The sequence below is a fragment of the Stenella coeruleoalba genome (genome assembly GCF_951394435.1).
Source record: "Stenella coeruleoalba genome assembly, chromosome: 10".
Classification (NCBI taxonomy): Eukaryota; Metazoa; Chordata; class Mammalia; order Artiodactyla; family Delphinidae; genus Stenella; species Stenella coeruleoalba.
The window spans coordinates 67,265,411-67,285,464 of record NC_137156.1 but is presented as its reverse complement, the minus strand read 5'-3'; the positions used below and the strand labels follow the sequence as shown (position 1 = coordinate 67,285,464).

General features: G+C 58.4%; 3 protein-coding genes across 5 annotated transcripts in view; all 3 read left to right on the top strand.

The window, feature by feature from the left end:
- Positions 1 to 875: 875 nt before the first annotated feature.
- LOC307192963 (uncharacterized protein) lies at positions 876 to 17,311 on the top strand. The gene is made up of 12 exons (XM_079934339.1): positions 876 to 1,406; positions 2,214 to 3,193; positions 3,645 to 3,734; positions 4,159 to 4,565; positions 5,331 to 5,436; positions 8,555 to 9,478; positions 9,836 to 9,863; positions 9,904 to 9,925; positions 11,637 to 11,737; positions 15,320 to 16,230; positions 16,441 to 16,530; positions 16,647 to 17,311. Exons 2-12 carry the CDS (start codon positions 2,264 to 2,266, stop codon positions 16,908 to 16,910), a joined length of 3,873 nt encoding a protein of 1,290 aa, XP_079790465.1. The 5' UTR covers positions 876 to 1,406; positions 2,214 to 2,263; the 3' UTR covers positions 16,911 to 17,311.
- Positions 13,334 to 14,390, top strand: NAA80 (N-alpha-acetyltransferase 80, NatH catalytic subunit; the record flags this gene model as incomplete). The annotated part of the gene is given in 3 exon segments (XM_079935770.1): positions 13,334 to 13,353; positions 13,355 to 13,475; positions 13,479 to 14,390. Coding segments are annotated over 3 exon segments (1,053 nt in total).
- A 420-nt stretch (positions 17,312 to 17,731) lies between the features above and the next one.
- The window catches only part of IFRD2 (interferon related developmental regulator 2), a 31,143-nt gene continuing 28,820 nt past the window's right edge, over positions 17,732 to 20,054 (top strand). For all 3 annotated transcript variants that reach the window (XM_079934295.1, XM_079934296.1, XM_079934297.1), the window contains exon 1: positions 17,732 to 17,933. In XM_079934295.1, the coding sequence (XP_079790421.1) occupies positions 17,876 to 17,933 (58 nt within the window). In that variant the 5' untranslated portion in view covers positions 17,732 to 17,875. The remainder of the gene's footprint in view (positions 17,934 to 20,054) is intronic.

The following is a 20,054-nucleotide window of genomic DNA, read 5'->3' as shown; positions in this document are numbered from 1 at the left end:
GGGGTTTATCAAGCTGCCGGCGGGCTGCCCGGAGGGCAGCAGCTGGTGCGAGTAGCTTTTCTGGAGACTTACCCCGGGAAGGAGGGAGGCCGCCGACCTACTGGGCCGACGGACTCCCACACAGGTGAGCCCAGGGCAGGCGACTGGTCTGCACCCTGGTACATGCGCTCACAGCAGCGCTCCCTGCCTCTCCTCCCAGTCGCGCGGGCGGGGAATGGGCTGGCCATACAGACCCGGGCCCTTTGGGGAGCTGAGGATCCCGGGGGAGCGGATCTAGGAAGAGGCAAGGAATACTCCCCCCATTCCAGCTCCAAGCCTGCTCCCCAGAGGGAGGGGCTTACAGGACCAAAGGACTTAGGATACTGGGCAGGGGCCCAGGGGAAACCCTCTGGCCGGGCCGGCTTTCTCTGCCATCTGTCCAGGAACTTCTGCAAGGGTGGCAGCTTCCTCAGAGTTGAAAGGAAGCCTTGGGGGCTCCCACAGGCCCCCCAGAGACTGGACAGGAGGCGATGGGAGCCCAGGGATTGGCCTGTGCCTGATGCAGGTCGGGGGCAGGGGGACGCCCTATCCCCAGGGCCCGCTGGGCTTACTGGCCCCAGCCGGACGGGCCTAGCTGCGACCCACAGCTCGTGTTGCCCGGACAACCACTGCCTCCACGCAGTCCTGGAAGAGCTAAGACGCGGGTGCTAGGCCCCCTCCCCAAGTCTGGCAGGGGGCGGGGATTCCCTTCAGACCAGGGTCGGGGGAAGGGAGCCCTGATCCGTAGGGGGCGGCACATTACTGTCCTGCGAGACCAGAGGTCGGCTCTGGTCACCGTCCCCCTTTACATACAAAGGGGCCCCAGGACTGGAGACTACGCTCAGGGATGCTGAGCCAGATTCACTACTACCCCCGGCCAAGGCCTCGGGGTCCCACAGCACCTCCTTCTGGCCGGGTGACGGAACGCCACCTCCTTTATTCCCTCCCCTACCCCCGTCCTTTATGCTGTCCCTTTAAGCGGCTGGCCGCGTCGCAGAGCAGCGAGGACTGTACCACCGGCCGCAGGCTGCGGGGGGGAATTTGGGGCTGACTGGCCCTCACGGCTGAGACTCCACAAGAAAGCCCCATTTGGAGGGGTCTCACGGTTCCAGATTGATGGTCACATTCCTCGGCAGAGGATCTGGGGACCTTGGAGCCCAAAACGCAGCACTGGCTACCCAAAAGTCAGGCACACCTTTCCGACCCCGCCGCAAATCCTGCGCAGGGCCCGCCTCCGCGCTGAATTCTTAAAGGGCCCGCGGGCTGGGGGGGCGGAGCCAGTAGAGGCGCCGAACAGGGGCAGTGCCTGGTGGAGCGGCCGGAGCGGGCCGGGCTGGGGCGGGGATGGCGATGGCCATGGCGCAGGTCCCGGCGGCTCCCTGCGCGAGGTGAGGGAGGGCAGTGCGAGCCTGGCGGCTCTCTCCGCGGGCTCTATTCTGAGCCCCCAGGGAGGCGGCCCAGGACCCCCCCCCAACTCTGGGCCGGGTTCAGCCCCCACGTGCGGGGCGGGGGCGGGGTCCCGGACAAAGGCCAGGTGGAGTGGGCTTTACCCCGGACCGCTTGGCCCGGGGGCGCGATCATTTCTGGTAGCTGTAGAGGGAAATGCCGGTCTGCCAGCGCCACCGTGGGAGATCCACCACCCCTTTGTCCCCGCGGGGCCTCCACCAAGCTTGGGAGAGTGTCTGCGCTGAGACAAAGTCTATTAGCCTCGCTCTGCTGCTGGGCGGGTGCAAAAAAAGATACCAGCTCTGGGGCTGTTACAGCTTCCTAGCTGCTTCATCAGCTGTGCCTTGCCTTACCCAAATGCTATGGTTTCTCAGGACCAAGAGTACTTCACAGGGTAGAGTGGGCCTCGGTTTGGGGCTCTCAGAAACCTTGTCCTGGGTGGTATTCAGCCATGTGTGAGTCTCTGGGCAGTGAGTCTATAGCTCAATTCGTCCAGTTCTCAGAGGGGTCACAGACCTAACAAGTTCCTGCCCAGCTGTAGGCTACCTGCTCCAGGAAGGAGCCCTGGCAGTGAGTTCCTGCGCCTCAGTGGTCTGTGGTCTCTCAGACCTGTTATAGCCAATAACAGGGTCTGAACAACCCTGGGCACGGTGCCCTACACAGCATGGGCTTTGGGAGTATGGATGGGTTTGGGGTGGACACCTCCAGGATTCTATAGACTGATTTGCTGTCTCCCACCTTTCCCCCAGTTCCTGAGCTAGTGCCAGGCAGGTGACACTGTCTTCCTGCAGCCCCCAGCATGTGGGCAGGCCTGGGCCCTGCCGTCACACTGGCCCTGGTGTTGGCGGTGGCATGGGCCACAGAGCTGAAGCCCACAGCACCACCCATCTTCACAGGCCGGCCCTTTGTGGTAGCATGGGATGTGCCCACACAAGACTGTGGCCCACGCCACAAGGTGCCACTGGACCCAAAGGACATGAAGGCCTTTGATGTGCAGGCCTCACCTAATGAGGGTTTCGTGAACCAGAACATCACCATCTTCTACCGTGACCGGCTGGGCATGTATCCACACTTCGATTCAGTGGCGAGGTCTGTGCATGGTGGTGTGCCACAGAATGGCAGCCTCTGGGTACACCTGGAGATGCTAAAGGGACATGTGGAACGCTACATTCGTACACAGGAGCCTGCAGGGCTGGCAGTCATCGACTGGGAGGACTGGCGGCCAGTGTGGGTACGCAACTGGCAGGACAAGGACGTGTACCGCCGATTATCACGCCAGTTGGTGGCCAGTCGCCACCCTGACTGGCCACCAGACCGCATAGTGAAGCAGGCGCAGTATGAGTTTGAGTTTGCTGCACGCCAGTTCATGCTGGAGACACTGCGATTTGTCAAGGCATTTCGGCCTCGGCACCTGTGGGGCTTCTACCTCTTCCCCGACTGTTACAACCATGATTATGTGCAGAACTGGGAGACCTATACAGGCCGCTGCCCTGATGTTGAGGTCTCCCGAAATGACCAGCTGGCCTGGCTGTGGGCCGAGAGCACGGCCCTCTTCCCCTCTGTATACCTGGAAGAGACACTCGCTTCCTCCACACATGGCCGCAACTTTGTCAGCTTCCGTGTTCAGGAGGCCCTTCGCGTGGCTCACACCCACCATGCCAACCATGCACTCCCGGTCTACGTCTTCACGAGGCCCACCTATAGCCGCGGACTCACAGGGCTTAGCGAGGTATGTGCCTCCCAGGGCCCTGCCTTCGTCCTTGGGAAACCACTGCAGGCCTCCTGCCCCCAAGCTTACTGGCTACTCTACATCTCCTCACCTCATTATCTCTGTAACCCTATGAAAGGGTGGCATTGTTATCTCCATTTTGTGGATACAAAAATTGAGGGCCAGAGATGCTGAGAAATTTACCCAGAACTTCCCAGCAAATCCAGGCAGAGCAGGGACTTGGGCCTAGTATTCTGACTTTGCGGTCCATCCTGATAGGTACATACTAGGCTCAAGTGGGCCCTTGGCTTGGGAATGGGAGGCCAGAAGTGGGGGTGGAAACGGCTTAAACATTTAAGGAGAAAGTGAAACAGCTGCTGCCTAGGGGTGAGAAGGAGGGCCTTCTCACACTGTCTGTCCTTCTCACCCTGTGGTCTCAGTATTCCCCAGTGACCATCTCCTTCCCACGCAGATGGATCTCATCTCCACCATTGGCGAGAGTGCAGCCCTGGGTGCAGCTGGTGTCATCCTCTGGGGTGATGCGGGGTACACCACCAGCATGGTAAGTAAGACCCACCCAGCCTACTGAAGCTGAGTCTGCAGGGACAGGCAGAGCGTCTGTGCTTTTGGCTGCAAACCTCAAAGTGGTCCCCTCATCTGTCCCCCACCCAAGGAGCCCCAGTCCCAACAGAGAAGACTCAGTCCCTCCCCTTCTCCCAGGAAGGGGGATTTGCTGTCCTGACCAGCTGTTGAGTTCCACCCTGCCCCATCTGCCCTGCTGGGTTCCAGTCCCTGCCCCCACCCCCTTCTTAGAAGGAATAGGAACAGTGAGGGCTCAGGCATGCTTGCGTGTGTGTGTGTGTGTGTGTGTGTGTGTGTGTGTGTGCATTGTTAAAAGAAGGTACAGTCACCACAGTGTAAACAGAGTTTCCATCTGGGCCTGTGGGCTGAGACAGCTGACCCTGATCCCTGACCTCTGCCCCCAGGAGACCTGCCAGTACCTCAAGGATTACCTGACCCGGTTGCTGGTACCCTACGTCGTCAATGTGTCCTGGGCTGCCCAGTATTGCAGCTGGGCCCAGTGCCACGGCCACGGGCGCTGTGTGCGCCGTGACCCCAGTGCTAATACCTTCCTGCACCTCAGTGCCAGCAGCTTCCGCCTAGTGCCTAGCCACGCACCTGGTGAGCCGCAGCTGCGACCAGAGGGGGAACTCAGTTGGGCCGACCGCAACCACCTGCAGACGCACTTTCGCTGCCAGTGCTACTTAGGCTGGGGCGGCGAGCAATGCCAGTGGGACCGCAGGCGGGCAGCTGGGGGTGCCAGTGGGGCCTGGTCTGGGTCCCACCTCACCAGCCTGCTGGCTGTGGCTGCCCTGGCCCTCACCTGGACTTTGTAAGGGTCTCTCACGCAGCTGCCAGGCAAGCTGGCTTCTGCCACAAGGGCTCTGCTAGGCATGTAGGAGCCCACAAGGGGTGGACAAACCAGAGTCTGAAGGGGCAGAACCCCCTGGGATGCCCAGTAGGGTGTCCGTACCAGCTCCCACCCCCTGTTCTAAGGGGGAGGGACAGTCCCGTGGGAGGCCCCTTCTCTCCCTGCCAGAGAGGAAGAGGGGCACAGCTGGGCCGGGGAGGACCTGACCCTACTCCCCTGCCCCTGCATAGTTTATTATTATTATTTTGGGGTCTCTTTTGTAAATTAAATATGAAACAACTGCTTCTTTGCTTGGACTGTCTGTGCCTGGGCCAGGGCATGTGAGAGAGATTTCAGGGTCTTCCATATAAGGTTTGAGCTCAGTTCTGTCTCTGTGAGACTCTCTGCTGGCGACTTCTCATCTGTAAAATGCATTCACTGGGATCTGCAGGCCAGAGCTTCCCACTCTAGCTGTCCTGCTAGGGCAGGGGCCACTGGGAGTGGAGGGACTCACAGTCTACCCCAACACCAAGGACCTTGCTTTATCCATATTGATTGGAAAGCAGTTGGGTACAACCTTCTGTGAGGGGTGGGGCTCATTGTGCTTCTCCTACTTGGTACTGTATCCCCAGCTGGGCTGGTGCCAGTCGCCTCGCCTTGCCCACCCAAGGAGAAAGGGGAAAGCGGATGTTTGATCTTCCCTGGCTGGGCAGGTAGCCAGATCACTCCTCCCTGCTGTTCTCACAGGCAAGGGCGGCTCCTCCACTCCCTAGTCCCAAGGACAGTGGACTTCAGCCACACGCACTTCTCCCCATCTAGCTCAGAGTCCTCCACTGGGTATGGTCAGGGGGAGGCAAGCAGGGCATTGGGATCTGAATCATGAGGTCCAGTCCCTGTCCCACTGCAGAGATGCATGATGGGGTGAGGGGGAGGCATCCTCAACAGTCAGCCCTGTAATGGCCATGGGAGAGCATAGCTTGTCCCCAGCTGTCCCAGGGGAGAGAAGTAGCAGCCAGAGCTGTCATACCAGCTCTGACCTGCTTCACTTCCTCTGCTTCTGAAGTGAGTTATTCTGGGTGGGGCCCTGCCCCTCCCCTCAGCCATTGGACCCACACCTGGATTCCTCCTGTCCCTATCAGTGATGACTGATCCCCTGCCCTCAGATAATACCGGCTCGAGATGTACTCAAGAAACTGTCGAGCAGTGAGGAGGGCCCCCCAGCCACAAGGACTCGGGAAGTAGCCTCAAGGAAGTGCTTTCTACATTGAGGTTGGGTTGGGTTTTTTTGGGGGGGGGTGGGGGGGCCGTACCATGCACGGCACATGGGATCTTAGTTCCCCGACCAGGGATCGAACCACTGCCCCCTGCAGTGGAAACACGGTTTCCTAACTCCTGGACTGCCAGGGAAGTCCCTACATTGAGAGTCCCTACACTGAGTTTTGAAAGGTGGGGGGGAAACTTGATGCTGGGAACAAAGCATGGGCAAAGGCTGGAGGAAGACAGAACACAAATGGAGACAGAGTTTGAGGCTTGGGTGTGACAGAGGGTTATGCTGCAGGTGGCCCTAGAGTGGCACCAGGCCTGATTTTGTCTGATGATAGTGACTATCTTACCTGTTCAGTGAACACACTGAACACACACATGTGCCAGGGCTGGGCTGGGTGCTGGGGATGCACCCATGAACCACACCAGCAAAGACTGCCATCCTCAGGGGTATGACAGCATAAAGGGAGATGCACTTTGGATGCCAAGGCCAAGTCAGATGTTGGACAGTGGAGAGTGCTCCCCAGAGGCATACAGGCAAGGGGATTGTGTGGTTAGAGCCTGGAGAAGCAATCCTCACCAAATCGATATTGATTCAGGTTGTAAAGTGATCCTTCATCCCTCTGGCTGCTGATGGCAGAGACTAGAGAGGGTGGTAGCACTGGGAGGGAGATGTCAAATCACATGGTGGGGGTAGGGCTGCTTGTATCCTGGCTGCTTGTGACCAAGGTGGGGAGAGGCCGGCTGGAGAGTAGATTCAGGTGTCGATCAATAAGGCCATAAGATGATGGAGCCAGCAGAGGGAGGGCAAGGAAGGAGGAGCTGTGACCTATCTCCCCAACACCTGTGACTTCCCCTACCCAACTGTGACCCCACACACAGCTGTGACCTCCCCTACACAGATGTGACCCATGCATACCTGTTAGCTACCCTGCCCACATCTGTAACCTGCCAACACACAGGTTATCCAGACATACCTGTGACCGGACCCACACAGCTGTGACCTGGCTATGAGCTCAGGTTCAGACTGGGCTGTTCAGTGCTTTCACCTGGGCCAGGAACATGATGTTTCCTTCACCCCACCCTGGCAGGCAAGCCTGGGCCTGAGCACCTAGCAGGTCTCAGTTGCTAGCGTCTGAATCAGCAAACAAGCAAAATCACGAAGGAATGAACAAGCGCGTCTTCACTGATACACTCATGCTCACACCCGTGGTCACACAAACATGGGGTCTCATGGTCATAAAATAGGGTCTCACACACACCAAGTCCCAGGCACTGGGTCCCACACTTGCACATACACACTACTGGAGTTTGTGGAGAGTCCCAAATGTCCACTAACTGGAGCTTTACACACAGTCACTGATCCAGCACATATACAAAGGGTGACAACGCAGCCCTGACTTCAGGAACACAGTTCCTTTCAGACACAGGTCCCTAAAGGGGGGATGATTTATCCACTAGGCACTGTAGGCACAGGGCCACAATACTTATACGGGCCCACAAAAATGTTTTAATTTTAATCTTTTTTAATCAGAAGAAAAAATACAGGAATAATGAATATAAAATAATGAATTCAGTCTGGATTATATCTGTCCTTATGCCAGTATAGTCGTAAAATATATTTTTTAAAAAATATGTATTTTTTTGGCCGCGCAGCATGTGGGATCTTAGTTCCCCGACCAGGGATCGAACCTGTGTCCCCTGCAGTGGAAGCACAGAGTCCTAACCATTCCCTTAAAATGTTTTTTTGAGGAATGGGTCCGCAAAGGTGAAAGTGCCTAGGGCCCATAGGTGTCATAATGCAGGCACGTGGGGAAGGCACCCAGACTCCAGTATCACACCCAGTCGGATCTGCCACCCAGACGGCCCCCATGCACTGCCTCCATCCCCACACCATCCCAAGTAAAGCCACAAAGTCCAGCCCCAGTGCTGACAGAGTGGGAGGGGCCACTTCCGGCCTAGCCCCACCTCCTACCAAGGGCACTTTGCTAGGAGTGCAGAGGTGGCTCTGCTGTCTGGCCCAGCCCTCTAACCCAGGGCCCGCCCCTCAGCCCGCCCCCAGACTGGGTGGGGTGACCCCTACAAAAGCTCAGGGTTTCTAGCAGTGGCTTCTTCCTCCAAGAGTCTCGGTGCAGCTGAGGCCAGAGTTAAGGAACAGAATCTTGCTGAGCCCTGCATAGGCCCTCACCCTGAGGTCAGGAAGTTTGGAGAATGAGGCCTTTCAGCCCTGAGGTCAGCAGGGACAAGTGGGCAGATTGGCGGGTGTGCAGGAGGGCTGGGCTGACCTTTCCTGCGTCACTGAGCATGCCCTCCTGCATGGGTGGCCAGGATTCCTGGGGAAAGAGACAGGGAAGCCCCCGCCTCCGTCAGTCGGCCAGCCTGGGGGCTGAGGGCCTGGCTCTCAGCCACTCTTCTCAAGACAGATGTCATGGCTTCTGTGGCCCTTGGGGAAAGGGGGCGGGCAAGCCAGGACAAGACCTGTGGGAGACAGAGGGCAAAGGTCGGCCCAAGAGGCAACTCGGATGTGCCCTCTAGTGGCCATGTTCCCCTCAATGCCTCTCCTTTGCCCTCTGACTTCCCTGAACCCTGCAGGTCAATATTTACCTGAAGCCAGAATAGAGGTGGATTAATAAGGGACTTGGCCTGCCTGCCCTCAGTAGAGGTCAGAGAGTTCAAGGCCTGCTTTCAGCTCTGCTTCCCCTGGCCAGGTTTCTCTAGACCTGCCCTGTGCCACGGCAGCCCACCTGCTTCCCATCTGCACCCTCTTCCTGAACTTGCTCGGCATGGCCAAAGGCTCCAGGGACCCCCTGGTACCCAACCGGCCCTTCGCCACCATCTGGAATGCAAACACCCAGTGGTGTCTAGAGAGGCATGGCGTGGACGTGGATGTCAGTGTCTTTGATGTGGTGGCCAACCCGGGGCAGACCTTCCGCGGCCCTGACATGACCATTTTCTACAGCTCCCAGCTGGGCACCTACCCTTACTACACACCTGCTGGGGAACCCGTATTCGGTGGCCTGCCCCAGAATGCCAGCCTGGCTGTCCACCTGGCCCGCGCGTTCCGGGACATCCTGGCTGCCATGCCTGCATCCAACTTCTCAGGGCTGGCAGTTATTGACTGGGAGGCATGGCGCCCACGCTGGGCCTTCAACTGGGACACCAAGGACATTTACCGGCAGCGCTCACGGGCACTGGTACAGGGGCAGCACCCTGACTGGCCAGCTCCTTGGGTGGAGGCAGCAGCTCAGGACCAGTTTGAGGGGGCTGCGCGGGCCTGGATGGCAGGCACCCTCAGGCTGGGACAAGCACTGCAGCCTCGTGGCCTCTGGGGCTTCTATGGCTTCCCTGATTGCTATAACTATGACTTTAAAAATCCCAACTACACTGGCCAGTGCCCACCAGGCATCCGTGCCGAGAATGACCAGCTGGGGTGGCTGTGGGGCCAGAGCCGTGCCCTCTACCCCAGCATCTACCTGCCTGCAGCGCTGGAGGGCACGAAGAAGGCACGGATGTTTGTGCAGCACCGTGTGGGTGAGGCATTCCGTTTGGCCGTGGGTGCAGGGTACCCTGATCTGCCAGTGCTGCCCTACGTCCAGATCTTCTACGACATGACTAACCGCTTTCTGCCCCTGGTGAGTCTCCTGTGACCCCACCCACCTTGTAACCTACATTGTTAGGCATTAGTCCAGTAAGTGAGGCCACATAGCCCTGGGGCACTTTAGCCTTGGGACACTTTCATCCATTCCCTCTCACATTCTTTGAGCACCTACTGTGTGCCAAGTTCTGTGCTAGGCACAGACAATTCAGCATTCTTCAGAAAGAAATCATCCCTGCCTGCATGGCACTCACAGGCTAGAGTAAGAGCAGGCTTGCCTCTGGCCACCACAGCTAGAGCAGGCTATGAATTATTTGTCCCATGCAATAGTGTTACAGCAGGCTGCTGTGGGGACGGAGGGAGGCCCCACAGAGCTATGCTGTCCTTTCCCCAGGAGGAGCTGGAGCACAGCCTGGGGGAGAGTGCAGCCCAGGGGGCAGCAGGAGTGGTGCTCTGGGTGAGCTGGGAGAACACAAGAACCAAGGTGAGCTCAAGCCCAGGATGGGGGTGAGGGTGGGGGCAGGAGTGGGGCTTCCAGGCTGACTGGGGAGACCCTGGCCCACCCTTTACCCCTGCAGTCCTGGTTGACCAGCAGGTGAGTGCCTCAATGCCCTAGGTGGACCCGTGCATGGCCGTGGTGTCCTGACGCTCCCCCTCCCACCTAGGAATCCTGCCAGGCCATCAAGGAGTATGTTGACACGACACTGGGGCCCTTCATCCTGAATGTGACCAGTGGGGCTCTTCTGTGCAGTCAAGTCCTGTGCTCTGGCCATGGCCGTTGTGCTCGGCGCCCCAGTCACCCCGAGGCCCGCCTCATCCTCAGCCCCACCAGTTTCTCCATCGAGTCCACGCCTGGTGGTGGGCCTCTGACCCTCCGAGGTGCCCTCTCACTCAAGGATCGGTTGGCTGTGGAGTTCAAATGTCGCTGCTACCATGGGTGGACGGGAACATGGTGTGAGCAGTGAGGCATGTGGTGATTGGCACATGCACACATTGAGTACCTAATGCAATCTGGACCTGGCTACAGCTTTCTCAAGTACAGGCACAGTCACATGAGTCATGGTCACAGTCAGAAGTACACTCAGGCACTGTCATGAGCATATGCTAGCCCATTCACACCTGCTTACAGACCAAGATAGTCGCATAAGGTGTTAGAGCCTTGGGCACCCACCCAGCAGAGTTAAAAATATTTCTTCCAGAGACATTGAGCCAGTCTTTAAACTGCAGCAATCACAAGAACTGACGCTCTGGACTTCCCTGGCGGTCCAGTGGTTAAGACTCCGTGCTTCTACTGCAGGGGGCGGGGGTTCGATCCCTGGTCAGGGAACTAAGATCCCGCATGCTGAAAGAAAGAAAGGGAGGGAGGGAGGAAGGAAGGAAGGAAGAAAGAGCTGACATTCACTGGGTGCCTACTTTTTCCGAGTCCTGTGCTAGGCATTTTAAGTAGTCTAACTTAATTGTGCAATCCTAACATGACGCTATGAGGAAACTGAGGCACACACAGGGAGGGTAAGCACTTTACCCAAGGTTGCAGACAGAAAATAGAGCAGCTGAGATTCAAACCCAGGTGAATCTGGGTTTGAATCTCTACCCTCTACCTCTATAGCGATGGAGCCCTTTGGCTCCTACTATATGTCGACGGTAATCAGCCCTGTACTGCAGCCTGAATCCGTTCAGAGGTAACAGCCTCACAAATAAAGCAGACATGATTCTAACTTGAAGAGCTGTTTATTGAGCACCTAAAACGTGCAGGCGCTGGGATCCAGAGGGCACAGGAAAATTCTTTTCTCTTGCTCAGATTTGATGTCTGTCCGAGGGCGGCTGCTTCTCAGGGTTGGGCCCAAATTTCGGGAGGAAGCTCCACCTGACCGTTTCCACGCTGGGCAGGAGGCTGACGTGAGCCGAAACAAAGCTGAACTGGGGGGAGACCTATCTGAGTCTGGGGCGGGGCGGGGCGAGATGGAAGCCCAACCCACCCGTAATGGAGCTGGCGCTCGGTTCGCGCTCACTGGGAGCTGGGCCTGGATAAGCAAGGGCGGGAGGGGCAGAGGTAGAACCAGGGCAGAGATCCAGTCTGCGTCGGGTCTGTGTTATGACGCGAGGGGCCGGGGCCGGGGGCTGGCCGCCCCGAAGACCCGGGACCCGGTGGTGTGCCGCGGGCCGTGACGGCTGCAGTGCGTCCGCCTCACCGCTAGGGTGCGAGCGCCGCGTGCCGGAGGAGTCCGAGCCAGAGACAGCGAGATACAGATCCGTGTGGAGCGAGGACACGGAGCGTCCCGGAGCCAGGCGTCAGCATGTCAGTACTGCCCCCCTCCCCATGCGCGGCGTATTCGTCCTCATTGTCCCCCGCTCTCCCCGTCCGCTCCGCGCGTACAGTTCTCAAGTGACTAAGCCGCCCCGCACGCCCTCTTTGCGTCTGTCGTTCCCTCTCAGAGCATGCCGAGCCACAGCCGCCCGGAGTCAAGCTCCCGAAGCCCCCCACCCCCAAACTCCACGGTTTGTCACCCAGTGGGAGGAAGGGGGAAACCGAGGCAGGAGAGAGACTGTCGCCTCTCTCTGTGGACCCGGGAGCCCCACCCACAGTGGGTGGGGTCGGCACAGAAAGGGTTAAGCCTGAGGGGGAAGTCTGGGGCTCCAGGCTCAGGGGCGGATCCTGGGGTTTCCTCTCTCCTGGTCCAGGGGTGCAGCTGCTGCGGAGGTGGCTGATGCAGGTGAGGGGCTTATAGCCCTCTGAGTGGGATGTGGTATGAGGGGAGGGGGCTACCTGTTACTGATCAGTGTGGAATTGGCCTCAAGCTCACGGGGCCTTCCTGCGGAGGTGGGGAAGGGGAGCCAGGGCATCCTCTCTGGAACAGGTGGGTAGAAGGGTGGGGCCCAGCGGCCACCTATTGCTAGAAATCCCCGAGCATTGACCCTTCTGCCAGCAGAGCCTGTGGTAGGATGGGCACACAATGGAGTTCGGGGTCAGGAGGTCTGAGCCCCCAACCTGGTAGCCGTTGGACACCCCTGTGGATGTAGGAAGGAAGCTGTGGTTCTTATCTAGCTAGGGTGTCTACGAAACAGGCCAGTGGGGAACCAGGCCTGCAGGAGCCACATTGCTGTGTGAGCCGGGCCCTTTCTGAGCGGCAGTTGGGTCCATGCCCAGTCAAAGTGTCCTGAGCTGGTCAGTGTTGGGGAGGGAGCCAGGGACTCTGTGCCCCTGGTAGGGAAGGCAGTCCAGGGAGGGGAAATTTGAGCCTGATGGGTGGGTGAATGGCACCCCAATATCGGTTAGGTGGCAGGCATGGCCCAGGTGGTCAAAAAGGCGGGGACCTGGAGTAGGGAGAAGGGTGGGACAGGGAACTTCCCTAGGGGAGTTCCTAGGGAAGCTGTGTTCCCTCCGAAGGGAATACAGCGTTTAAGCAGGGGGTCATGGTGTCTAGTTTGTATGCTCTGTCTGATGGCCAGCCAGCTGCAATGGTGTAGGGCTGGATCTACTCTCCTGGGGAGTTCAAAGCGGTAGTCAGAGAAGGCTGGGGCCTGGAGTCTTGATTTCTGCCCTAGCCTTTAGCCCTCAGCCTCCATCCAGTGTAAGGCAGAGCACCCAGGATCCATCCCCTCTGCTCTCCACCTGAGTCAGGTCCCCCAGGTATAGGGGATGGGATCCTCCAGGTCACCTGTGCCATCAGGTGAGTATGGGGACAAGGTGCAGCCCACCAGTTCCAGGATGCGTGGCCCTCCTTAGCACTCTGTCAGCCACTCCCTGCCCCAGCCCCATCCTCCCTTCTGGCACAGCCCAGCATGGCTGTTGTCCACAGGAGGAGCACCCTTCTGGTCTCAGGAGATACCACTGCCTGGAGACTGTGGCCTTAACCCCCAGCCTGGCACTGAGCCACCTGGAACCCAGCAGGAGATGACCTTGGCTCCCAGCCTGGCATCTGAGCCTGGATCCCACATGTAGGCAAGAGCTGACTCTGAGCCCTGGCCCAGCCAAGCTGACTCCTACCCTAGACCCTATACACCAGGTGGTACTGATCCTGAGTACCACTCCAGCCTAACTGACTCTGGATCCTGCATGCCAGCCAGAGGTGACCCTGAGATCCAACCTGGCCAAGCTGATCCTGGATCCTACACACCAGCCAGATCTGACCCTGAGCCCCAGGCTAGCTGAGTTGACCCTGGGTTCTGCATGCCATCCAGAGATGACCCTCAGTCCTGGCTCAACTGAGCTGACCCTGGATCCCGCACGCCAGCCAGAGGAGACCCCAGCCCCCAACCTGGCTGAGCTGACCCTGGAGCCTGTGCACTGCCGACCTGAGCTCCTGGATGCCTGTGCCGACCTCATCAATGAGCAGTGGCCCCGCAGCCGCGCCTCCCGCCTGCACTCCTTGGGCCAGTCCTCAGATGCCTTCCCCCTCTGCTTGATGCTGCTGAGCCCCCGTCCCACGCCAGAGGCAGACCCCATTGTGGTGGGCCATGCCCGCCTGTCACGGGTGCTGGACCGGCCCCAGAGCCTCCTAGTGGAGACGGTGGTGGTGGCCCGAGCCTTGAGGGGCCGTGGCTTTGGCCGCTGCCTCATGGAGGGCCTTGAAGCCTTTGCTCAGGCCCGGGGCTTCCGCCGGCTACACCTCACCACCCATGACCAGCTGCACTTTTACGCCCACCTGGGATACCAGCTGGGTGAGCCTGTGCAGGGCCTGGTCTTCACCAGTCGGTGGCTGCCTGCCACCCTGGTCAGTGCCTTCCCCAGGGCCTCCTTTCCCCGGCCACCCTGCAGGGCCCCTAGCCTGACTGCCCAAGCTGCCCCAAGAGCCCCCAAGGGGTCATCATTGCCGCCACCCCCACCCCTGCCTGAGCCCTTGACCACCCTACCCCCACCTCCAGGAGGGCCCCCTCCACAAAGCCTGCTGGAGACTCAATACCAAGACCTGAGAAGACGCCCCATATTCTGGATGGAGAAAGACATCTAAGGGCTTACCCAGGGCAAGATGCTGTCTTTCTGGGTCAGTTGACTGCCCAGGACAGTACCAGCCTCAGCCCACTGGCCATCCCTCAGCTTCTATCCCCCGAGGACAGCTTCAGCCTAGGCATGTTTCCTGAGTGCCAGTGGAGATGGCGCCATGGCTGTGGCTCAGAGCGCTCAGTGTGGCTGAATAAAGGCTTCTGTTGGGTGTGGTTGTGACAGTGTATTTGTTGACCCCCACCCTCATCTCCCAGCCTTGTCTTAGGTCCTCTGTCCCTGCAGGGGCCCTCAGATCCACCTCGGCCTTAGGGCCATGGGTGGAGGGACACCTGCCTTTTACCTCTCTCACTCTGCCAGGCCCAGGGGACAAGGAGACATTCACTCATCACCATTCACTGGGCACCTGCTGTGTTACAGGCCCTGGATTGGGCACAGGCAGTGGGGAACTAGACAGATAGGGTCTCAGCCCAAGGGACAGGGCAGGCATACTGTGGCAGGATCCATGCTGGGACAGTGGGAGCTCAAGTTTCCTCACTCCACTTGGAGATCTGGTAGACCTCCCAGGGCAGGTGATGCCATAGCAGAGACCTGAGTGCTGAGTAGAAATTAAGCCAGGCAAGGTGGGGGCTGAGTGTTCTTGGGGCAGGAAACAAAATGGGCAGAGGAAAGAAGGGGACTTGTGAAAGCTGTAGGTGGGGGAGGTGTGAGAGGGCACGGTGGTGCCATGGCAGAGATGGACAATACAGAAGGGGAGCTGCCCAAGCCAGCTTGGGTTGTGGCTGCTCTGAGAGGCCTATGAGACCCCTTGGGAACCAGGCTTTACGCACCTCCCTTTCTTGTGAGGAGGAGCTGGAGGAGTTTTCCCAGCTTTCTCTGCTGTGTGGAAGGTGTGGCCATGGCCATGGAGTCTAAGCTCACACCCCCTCTCTCCTGCAGGTTTCCATCCCTGGGGCATGACCATGCAGCTAGGCCTGGCCCTGGTGCTAGGGGTGGCCCTGTGCTTGGGATGTGGCCAGCCCCTGCTGCAAGCCCCTGAACGCCCCTTCTTGGTGCTGTGGAATGTGCCCTCAGCACACTGTAAGGCCCGCTTTGGCGTGCACCTGCCACTAGAGGCCCTGGGCATTGCAGCCAACCGTGGCCAGCGTTTCCACGGCCAGAATGTCACCATCTTCTACAAGAACCAGCTCGGCTTCTATCCCTACCTTGGGCCGAGGGGCACAGCTCACAACGGGGGCATCCCCCAGGCTGTGCCCCTTGACCGCCACCTGGCACGGGCTGCCTATCAGATCCGCCACAGCCTGCAACCTGGCTTCGCTGGCCTGGCAGTACTGGACTGGGAGGAATGGTGTCCACTCTGGTCTGGGAACTGGGGCCGCCGCCAGGTCTACCAGACAGCCTCCTGGGCTTGGGCACGGCGGGTATTCCCCAACCTGGACCCCCAGGAGCAGCTCTACAAGGCCCGTATCGGCTTTGAACAGGCAGCCCGTGCACTGATGGAGGACACACTGCGGCTAGGCCGGGCACTGCAGCCCCATGGGCTCTGGGGCTTCTATCGCTTCCCGGCCTGTGGCAATGGCTGGCATGGTACAGCTTCCAATTACACGGGCCACTGCCATGCAGCCACCCTTGCCCGCAACACCCAACTGCATTGGCTCTGGGCCGCCTCCAGCGCCCTCTTCCCCAGCATATACCTCCCACCCAGGTTACCACCTGCTCACCACCACGCATTTGTCCGATACCGCCTGGAGGAGGCCTTCCGTGTGGCCCTCGCTGGGCACCCACATCCCCTGCCTGTCCTGGCCTATGCCCGCCTCACACACCGGAGCTCTGGGAGGTTCCTGTCTCAGGTGAGTGAAAACTGAAGTCTAGGGGTCTGACTGGGGAGGCATGACATTCTCTGAGGGCCTGAGAAGCCACTCAGAGGCTCAGGGCCAAGGGGCCCTCCTCTAGGGGTGGAATCGGATCATGGCAGTGAGCCATGAAAGTTCTTGAAGGTGGAGGTTGGGCCAGATGGAGCTGGCCAGCCCAGCCCTGGCTTAGCAGCTCTCTGCCTCCAGGATGAACTTGTGCAGACCATTGGTGTGACCGCTGCACTGGGGGCAGCCGGCGTGGTGCTCTGGGGGGACCTGAGCTTCTCCAGTTCTGAGGTGATCATTGCCCCCTCCAGCCTGCCACACAGCCCATGCTGGGGTCCCAGAGATGGGGAAAGACCATGTCAGGGCCATGGAGCAGAAGCATTGATACATCCCTTCCCTCTCCTCAGGAGGAGTGCTGGCATCTCCATGACTACCTAGTGAGCACCCTGGGCCCTTATGTGATCAACGTGACCAGGGCAGCCATGGCCTGCAGTCACCAGCGGTGCCATGGCCATGGCCGATGTGCTTGGCAAGACCCAGGACAACTGGAAGTCTTTCTGCACCTGGAGCCAGATGGCAGCCCTGGAGATTGGGAGTCCTTCAGCTGCCGTTGTTACGCGGGCTGGGCTGGCCCTACCTGCCAGGAGCCCAGGCCTGAAGAAGCAACATAAAGCCAGGAGTCACCTGCCTCTGACCTTCATGTTCCTGCTGCCATCTTTCCAGTCCTGGAGGGAAGACTTTGTCCCACTCTTGTTCTATTTAGTTTACAGTCACTTCTCCCATGCACACACCCCACTTCCCATGGGATCCCTGGGGAGTGGAAGAGGCCAGAAAAAAACATACTGTTTTAAAACTAGACGCCCTCTGAGATCACCTCATCCCTCCTGACAAGAAAGCAGCCCCAGGAAGAGTCGGTGTTCCAGAAGGTTAAGGTTGCCAGCCCAGGGCTCTGTTCTACACTTCACTGCGTCCATGGAATGGTCACAGGAGACCCGTCCAGGGGCAGGTGGGCCCCCGAGGAGATCTTGGCTAAGGTCTTTAAGTGCTAAGCTGTTGTCTGTAATCTGCTTTCATCATAAAGTTACTTTTTCTTTCACTGCCTGAGGTTTGGCTGTTCCCCAATTCTACGAAACCCACCCTCTTCCTGTCGCGAGCGTCCCGCTGCAAGTACCCAGAGATGCCGGTCCTGCGTCGTGGGCAGCTACAGAGTTAACGACTAAACGTGTTGGGCGAGGGGGTGGGAACGCCGCAAGGCATTGTGGGTGCATAGTTCAGCTAGAGCGTCGTGGGCTTGTGGGTCCCGGGAGCTGACTACAATTCCCAAGGTGCTCTGCGCCCAGCGGGGGGGGGCGGTAATCCGCGCGCAGCACCTTGGGAATAGTAGTTTCGGCCGCATGGAGAGGTTCCATGAATCGGGAGACCAGGAACTCGCCTTCCCGGCCACCCATTTAGCAGGGTGGGGCGCTTCGACACGTTCGGCAGGGCGGGGCGCCTCGCGAAGATGGTGGCGCGCGCGGCGTGTGGCTCCCGTCGTCTGCCCAAGTCTCAACTCAGCGCATTGGCCGGCGACTCGCTGGTCTGGAGCCCCTGCCCGCCGGGTCCCTGACCCCGCGCCCCGCCGCGCCCAATTCCCGGCATGCCCCGCGCCCGAAAAGGCAGCGCGCCCCGCAGAGGCGGCAAGCGCAGCGGAGGAGGTAAGTGGGGGGCTCTGGGCAACTGAGGAACGTTGAGCTGGGGCCCTGTGTGGGTTCCCGTCGGTGTCCTTAAGAGTCCTGGGGTAGAGACTCCAGCCTCGGCCGGTCTGGTGCCACCCGCAACTCTCCCCGTGACCTGCACATGCCCAAGGAGTTTGCGGCCACGTGTGCGCCTAACTTGAGTGCGCCGACCGCTTGTCCGGAGCCCTCGCTCCCCGCCCGCACCTGGTCCGCACATCCCGGCCTTGGTTGGTTTCCACATTGCCTCTCTACCCAAGTTGTCTGTTGTGATGGACAAACAGGCCAGACGGAGCAGGAAGCCAGCCCCCTCCCCAAGCCCTGATCCTTGCCTGGACTGAACTAGGAAGTTGGCCGGAGGCCTGGGCTATCCCGGAGAACTGAGAGAGGGGATGATTGGGAAGCTGCAAAATTTGGGCCTTGACTGCCTAGACCTAGAAGGTTGATGAGAGCCCTGGAGCCGGAGGCAGTCCAGAGAGTCGCTTATCAGGTCTACCAGAGGAGCATGTCCTGGTGCAGTAAACACATGTGTTTACTCTGTAGGGAAGGGGTGCCTCTTAGGCACAGCTCAGACCTGGCCGCCACTTCAGTGGGGCTTGGGTGAGGGTGTTACTGAACCAAACGTGGGTCTGCTTGCCCCGGAGCAGTAAAGCCAATCTACTGATGAAACCGCAGAAATGCATTGGGGGTGGGGTGTGCGTGGTCCGAGTAGCTCCCGTTCGTTAGAGCAGAAAGAATTCAGGGAGAGGCAAAGTGATAGATAAGAAGTGACTTATTAGAGTAGGACACTTGAGAGGCTTACAAGGGGGTGGGTGAGAGGGTGCCATCTGGAGAACATGGTGAGCTATAGTTTTATAATCAAAGGAAGAATGGGGAGGGTGAGAAGACCACCTTCTTCCTCATTATTGAGGAGACATCAAGCTTCCATCAATTCCTTTTCCAAGTCGGGTGGGGAGTTTTCTTGTTCCTACATGGTCAAACCAGGACTGTCATGGCGCAATGGAAATGAGCAAAAAGGCGGTAACATACACTAACATATGATAAATCATTTCAAGTTTTAGTATAATGTCACCCTTTCCTTATATGTTTGTTTTTAGTGCACGTGTGTCCTAGGAATCATTAACCTGAGCTCACTGGGCAGGATGTGGGTCTCATTCCACCATTGTTTTGTTGTTTTGTGGCATGTCTCATGCTTCTGTTGCATGGTTTTGTGGTTAAGCAAACCTGCTTTCTTGAGTGATCATTAACTTACAGGGGTCTCCCATACTTTTTTCTTTACTTATAACCACTTACTGGGATTAACTATTTAATCACCTACTTTGTCCTTTTACTCTGTCCGTATCATTCCCCCCTCCAGGTGTTTACCCTTTATGCTTAAAGGGGGGTAATGGGTGACAACCTATCATTAACTACTTTCTGCTGAGATGGAATGTAGGCCTGCCTGGGGAAGAAGTAAAACACCTGGCTGACTGTCCCTTCTCTGTTAGAAGAACCAGAAGCCAATGCCCCTCCTGTTAGCATTATTCTTTTTTTTTGTTTGTTTGTTTTTGTTTTTTTGTGCGGTACTCGGGCCTCTCACTGCTGTGGCCTCTCCCATTGTGGAGCACAGGCTCTAGAGGCGCAGGCTCAGTGGCCATGGCTCACGGGCCCAGCTGCTCCACGACATGTGGGATCCTCCTGGACCAGGGCACGAACCCATGTCCCCTGCATCGGCAGGCGGACTCCCAACCACTGCACCACCAGGGAAGCCCATTAACATTATTCTTTTAGCCCTTGTGGACGTTAAGCATCGGTGGATGAGTTTATAAAAGATACAAATTGAAAGAAATACAGCAGGGACTTCCTTGGTGGTGCAGTGGTTAAGAATCCGCCTGCCAAGGCAGGGATCACAGGTTCAATCCCTGGTCTGGGAAGATCCCACATGCCAAGGAGCAACTAAGCCCGTGCACCACAACTACTGAGCCTGCGCTCTAGAGACCATGAGCCACAACTACTGAAGCCCACACGCCTAGAGCCCGTGCTCCGCAACAAGAGAAGCCACCACAGTGAGAAGCCTGTGCACCACAATGAAGAGTAGCCCCCACTCTCTGCAACTAGAGAAAG

What these genes read in the sequence shown, in the direction of transcription:
- LOC307192963 (XM_079934339.1), top strand. Translation starts at nt 2,264, where the DNA reads ATGTGGGCAGGCCTGGGCCCTGCCGTCACACTGGCCCTGGTGTTGGCG. An exon ending in GACTCACAGGGCTTAGCGAG is followed by an intron (nt 3,194 to 3,644) that starts GTATGTGCCTCC and finishes CTTCCCACGCAG; the next exon opens with ATGGATCTCATCTCCACCAT. An exon ending in CTGGCCCTCACCTGGACTTT is followed by an intron (nt 4,566 to 5,330) that starts GTAAGGGTCTCT and finishes CTGTTCTCACAG; the next exon opens with GCAAGGGCGGCTCCTCCACT.